At 41.1% G+C, this 6224-nt stretch overlaps 1 protein-coding gene across 1 annotated transcript; it reads right to left on the bottom strand.

The window, feature by feature from the left end:
- Positions 1-2756: 2756 nt before the first annotated feature.
- LOC110697774 lies at positions 2757-3987 on the bottom strand. Its single transcript, XM_021875155.1, has 2 exons — positions 3354-3987; positions 2757-2805 (listed from the first exon to the last, which is right to left on the bottom strand). Exons 1-2 carry the CDS (start codon positions 3985-3987, stop codon positions 2768-2770), a joined length of 672 nt encoding a protein of 223 aa, XP_021730847.1. The 3' UTR covers positions 2757-2767.
- Between the last annotated feature and the right edge of the window lie 2237 nt (positions 3988-6224).

Raw genomic sequence — 6224 nt, 5'->3', positions numbered from 1 at the left:
TATTTGAATTGCAGCTTTGTTGTCATAGTACAATTTGCAACTCTTCTTAGGTTTGTATCCCAATTCAGACATCAATTTTCTGAGCCATAGGACTTCCGTGATTCCCTTTGCTATTCCTCTAAATTCTGCTTCAGCACTGGACATGGCAACTACTTTCTGTCTTTTACTTCTCCAGGAAACCAAATTTCCACCAACTAGACTGAAATACCCAGAAGTAGATTTCCTGCTATCTCGATCACCTCCCCAATCTGCATCTGTGAAAGCATGTAGGTCAAGAGGACCATGATTTTCATATAGAACCCCTTTTCCAGATGTTTCTTTTAGGTACTTCGCGATACGGTAAACTGCTTCCAGATGTTGTTTTTGCGGCTTGTGAATGAACCTGCTAACCACCCCTACATCATAGGCTAAATCTGGCCTAGTATGTGATAAATATATCAGTTTTCCAACTAATCTCTGATATTGTGTTTGATTTACCAATTCGGCTCCTTCAATGATTTGAAGCCCATGATTCATCATCATAGGAGTGTCAACGGGTTTGCAGTCAATCATACCTATTTCTGTCAGGAAATCAAGAATATATTTCCTCTGAGATATAAAGATACCCTTCCGTGACCTGAGTACCTCTATTCCTAGGAAATATTTGAGATTTCCCAGATCTTTCATCTCAAATTCCTGGAAAAGTTCCATCTTTAGCCGCTCTATCTCCTTCTTGTCATCCCCTGCAATGATCATGTCATCAACATATATAATAAGGCACGTAGTTAATTCTCCATTTTTCCGGAAGAATAAGGTGTGATCAACATTACTTTGTTTATACCCAAACTTTCTCATTGCCGTAGTAAATCTTCCAAACCAGGCTCTAGGGGACTGTTTCAGACCATACAAAGCTTTCTTCAATCTGCATCCTTCTCTAGTATCGAAATTTTGAGAGAAACCTGGAGGAGCTTCCATATAAACTTCCTCAGTGAGATCTCCATGTAGAAATGCGTTCTTCACATCGTACTGGTATAAAGGCCAATCTTTGTTTGCAGCTATGGAGAAGAGTACTCTGATTGTGTTAAAGTTTGCGACAGGGGAAAAAGTTTCATCATAGTCTATCCCGTATGTCTGAGTATACCCTTTAGCTACAAGTCGCTCCTTGTATCTTTCAATACTTCCATCAGCTTTGTATTTTATGGTGAATACCCATCTGCACCCTACGGGCCTTTTTCCATTAGGCAAAATGCACTTCTCCCATGTGTTGTTTCGGACTAGTGCACTGATCTCATCTTCCATGGCCCTTCTCCAGTTTTTGCTTTTAAGGGCTTCATTAGTAGTTGTTGGAGTTTTCTCTGAGTAGATTGCAGCATTATATGCCTTAGCCCCTTGAGATAAGTTACCTTTACCAGAATCTTTCATGGGGTATTTTGACTTTTGAGCCTCAAACTCTGGATCATACCGCTTTGGAGGGATTCCTCTTGTGCTCCTTGATGGCAACACATATCTTCGAGGCCTATCTTCCTGCTCAAACCCAGATTCCACATTTCCTTCTTCCGGTTGTTCCGGAGTGTCAAGAGTCTCTGGTTGTTCTATGGGTGCTTTTTCAAGAGAAAGATCAGTAGGCTCAATATCATGGAAGAAGTCAGGAGTGGGAGTACAAACCTGATCATTTGCTTGATTCTCAGACATTGACATTGGATCATTAGTGGTAGTGCCGATTTGATCGAATTGTATTATGTTGTCTGTTGTCTCGGCAGTTGCATCGGTTATGTTTTCCTGTTCAGTTGGATCAGTATTTTCCTGTTTAGTTGGATCAGTACCAACTCTAGAGTAGGTTAACCAACTTAGATCATCATCGACGCTCTCCCCTTGAGATCTAAGATGGTGATAAAAGTACTCGTGTTCAACAAAGTCACAATCCATAGTCGTATACATTCGGTTTGTGACTGGGTCAAAACATCGATATCCCTTTTGATGCACACCATATCCCACAAAGACACATTTAATGGCACGAGGGGATAACTTATCCCGACTACGTTTAGGAAGATGGACATAGACTATACAACCAAAGACGCGAGGAACTATCGAGTGAGTAGGGGGAATACTCTTATGAGTTTTAAGAGTGTCTATGGGAGTAGCTAGGTCAAGGCTTTTTGTAGGAAGTCGGTTTGTAAGGTAATTTGCTGTAGCTATGGCTTCAGGCCAAAAAGAAGAGGGAACTTTTGATTCAAATATCATTGCTCGGGTCATTTCTAAGAGTGTCTGATTTTTCCGTTTGGCTACACCATTTTGCTGTGGTGTATCCGGACAGGTGGTTTGGTGAATTAGGCCATTTGCATTTATAAAGGTTTCAAGATCATGGTCTTTGTATTCCCCTCCATTATCAGATCTTAAAATTCGGATTTGTGTCTAGAATTGTGTTTAGGCCATTTTGTAAAAAGAGATAAAAGTATCACAAACATCAGATTTGTTTTTCAAGAAATATATCCAACTCATCCTATTGCAATCATCAATAAAAGTTACATAACATTGAAAACCATGTTTACTAAACTTTGGGGCAGGTCCCCACACATCAGAATGAATCAAAACAAAAGGTTTTTCGGTCTGGGTAGTGCTACTAGGATAATAATGTTTGTGACTTTTTGCTAACATACATGCCTCACAATAAACATTTAATTTTGCATTAACAAGGGAAGGAAATAATTTTTTTAAATACCCTAAAGATGGATGACCCAGTCGGCGATGCCACGTCCAGAGTTGATCAACATAATACAGCCCATACTCCTCAGTACCACGCCCAATGATCCTCCCTGTCTGAGAATCCTGCACAAGACACCCATTAGATGTTATTAGAACAGTACAATTCAACTCCTTAGTTAGTTGACTAACTGAAAGAAGTTTATGAGATAAATGTGGAATAAAGAGACAGTTGGATAGTTTGATGTCACCCGGCAATTTGATTGTTCCCGATCTCTCTACTTTGATTTTTTCTCCACTTGCGGTTTGAACAAAATTTTTTGTAGGTTCAATCAGATCTTCCAGATCAGAGATATCATATGTCATAGTTTCCGTTGCACCACAGTCTAAAATCCATTTTTTATCACTTTTTTCTTTACACTTTCCAAGGAGCCCAAATACCGGTTCCGTATTAGGCCCTTGATTTTTTTCTTTAAGATTACAAATAAACTGGGTTATACATGTGTTTGATGGGTCTGATTTAATGTGAATGGGCTTAGACACATAATTGGGCTGAGAAAGCTTATAAGGAGGCACATCATTGAGCTTAGGTATATAAGAGTAAGTGGGCTGATTATAAGACAAGGAGATTAGGATTTCATTACCTTCCTTCCTTTCTTTTCCAGTTTCCATACCTGTGCTAACAATGGCAGCCGCAAGTCCCCCTTCTTCTTTCTCTCCGGCCGACGACTCACCGGCATAGGTTGCTTTCCCGCTTCTTTGAATTTCCCCCTTTTTCTTCCATTCATACCACCACTCCGGGTACCCTATGAGTTTGAAGCAACCCTCCTTTGTATGTCGAATTCCCCCGCAGTGGGTACACCGGAGGTGTGTTCGCTCATCGTCCCGCCGGAACTTCGGTTTTTCTGGTTTTCCTCTGGCCGCAAGTCCACTACAAATTTCGGAGTCTTCAGTTGGGGTTTTTTCCTTTTTCATGATTTCCTTTCGAGAAATCTCTCTCCTGATTGTTGCATATGCTACTTCAATTGTTGGAAGAGGGTCTGAATTAATCAGATCTCTCCGATCTTTATCAAGAGCCTCATCGAGTCTTGCAAGAAACTGATAGAGGCGGTTTTGTTGCGCCATACGGTTGTAAACCGTTTTATCTTCTGAGCATTTCATAGGGTTTGGCAATCTCTGATCTATTTCTTTCCAAATTGAGGTGAGTTTACTGTAATACACCTCTATTGCGTCTGACCCTTGCTGGATTTTGTTCGCTTTGGTCATAAGATCAAAAATCTGTAAACCATCCCTACCGCTTCCGTACATTATTTCGATGCTCTTCCATAACTCGTTTGCTATTGGATAATCGAGATATTGATTCTGCAATTCTGGTTCAATATTGTCAATTATCCATGATATGACAATAGTCCCTTTGAGTCCATTTAACAATCTCTAGGTCGGTTGGTGACGGTGGAACGGTCGTGATGTGGTTGAGCCTTCCCCGTCCACCAATCGCTAGTTGCATTAGCTTTGACCACTTAGTATAATTACTGTGGTTTAATTTTTCGGAAATTTGGATGGCTTGGTTTGAGGTTTCTGAGGTTGATCTATTGGTGTTTAACTGTGTAACTAGTTGCAATAGATCGTCCATAGTGACTGATTTTGGCACTATGGTTTGTTTTTCGGGTTGTTTTTCGGATTCCATGGTATATGATGAAACCGATGGTTGCCGGTCGTCGGAGATCGGAACCCGGCTCTGATACCAAGATAAAAGTTGACAGATTTTTGGTGTTTTTAATTTTCTTATGTGTATGTTGATTTGATATTGAAGAGTATATATACAAGAGACTAGCCATGCTGAGCCATACTGTTTTTCCTAAAAAAGCTCCTGAGAATGTGGACAACTATGCTGCAATATGGAGTCCCATACTTGCTATCCTAAAGACCCTCCTGTAAACCAGGAGTTTGATTACATAATATTATAGGCATGGTATATACAGTATTCTAACAGTAAGTGTGCTTTAAGGGGACATAAAAATGCAGAAAATAATGCAAATAATCAAACATATAATCAACAATTTATGCCATTAATTTCAAGGTTATAAAAGACTTAAAATTTTTCGTCAAAAACGAAAAACTCCTCGAAAAGGCATTTCGGGTCAGAATTTGGCTAAAATCACAGTTCCCTTAGGGGTAAAAACCTTTCCAGAACACGTTTTCCACCCAAAATTCACTAGTCTTAGGCGAAAATCTGGGTTATGGCCATGCTCGACATTAAAAATGGGATTAAAATAAATAAAACCGAGCTACTAATCTAATTAGCAACTTAAAATAGAAAATTAAGCCAAAATAAACCTTGAAAAACATGATTATAAAAATAAACGAGCGGGGCTCTGATACCGGTGCTGGGGTTTGGTGAGTCCGACTCACTGCGGAAACAACCCCGACCCGAGGAACCACTCGCAATAATTAAAATCATAAAGCATAAATAAATAATCACAAATAAAAGATAACGAATCTTACCCTCGAAGCGAGCTTCGCCCAAAAACCGGGGCTCTTACTTGAAAGCTACGAGCACGTCAAGCGCCGCGCCTCCTACGGTATCCACCCACAAAAGGACGAACACAACTTTAAGGTCTTCTACCTTGGGGTTAGCAAGGTCCGACCAAAACCCGAGTGTTATATGAGTTTAAGAGTTCTCCCAAAAATTATGGAATGCTCTTTTTAATTCCCACTCAAGCACTTTACTCCAAATCCCAAGGTTGGTATTTATAGAGGAAAGTATGAGTGGGAATTTATATCCCATCAATGTGGGATCATGAAATTCCACAAATTAATTTAAAGCTAAATTAAATTAAAATTGCAAACTAATAATAAATCTACAAGTGGCATTACCATGTGAGATGGGTTGGTGAGGACCACATGGAGAGTAGGGGACCATACTTGCTCCCCACTCAATACTCTCCTTGTGCCACATGTCCTCTCCCACTTGCTCCCATATTCCATGCTTCCCCTTAATCCACGGCCCTATGGCCCGAGCCAAGCCACCAGCCAAGCCCGAGCCCAGCCCGCACCCAGCTGCTGCTGTGGCGCGGCGCGGCTGCTGCTGTGCTAGCGTGCCTAGCCGCGGCAGCTAGCTACTGCACACACCACGTGCTGCGCCTGCTAGCTGCTGCTGGCCGTGGCTGCTAGCACGGTGCGCTAGCACGCACCAGCCAGCCATGCTAGGCTCGGCTTGGTGTTTGCTAGCCACCTTTGCTACGACATTTTTGCCTCTAGCATTCGGATGCTCGGGGCACTCTGATGCTAGGGGTATTTTTTGGAATATGGTCGATTTATTATTATTTTTTGCGCGTCTCGTCTTTTATTATTTTGACTCGACTTCCGACGATCGGTTTCGACGCTCTAAGCTCGAATTACCGACGTCTAAATATTTAACACTCGGGCGACGAATTAATTTCTTCTGAATTAAGTATTGAAAGGAATGGTGTCCTTGGAACAAGTGTATTATTCTGATAGCGGGTTCAGAATTATTAGAAAGCTAATAAATTCATCAAGGTCAA

This window comes from Chenopodium quinoa, unplaced genomic scaffold, assembly GCF_001683475.1.
Source record: "Chenopodium quinoa cultivar QQ74 unplaced genomic scaffold, ASM168347v1, whole genome shotgun sequence".
Taxonomy (NCBI): domain Eukaryota; kingdom Viridiplantae; phylum Streptophyta; class Magnoliopsida; order Caryophyllales; family Amaranthaceae; genus Chenopodium; species Chenopodium quinoa.
The sequence above is the reverse complement of the archived record's forward strand: the minus strand, read 5'-3'. Positions and strand labels throughout refer to the sequence as shown.

Bases quoted from the DNA above. Each gene is read 5' to 3' on its own strand.
- LOC110697774 (XM_021875155.1), bottom strand. From the start codon at position 3,987: ATGTACGGAAGCGGTAGGGATGGTTTACAGATTTTTGATCTTATGACC. The intron at 2,806-3,353 runs GTATGGAAACTG...TGTCTTGTGCAG, and splicing joins GGCTGCCATTGTTAGCACAG to GATTCTCAGACAGGGAGGAT.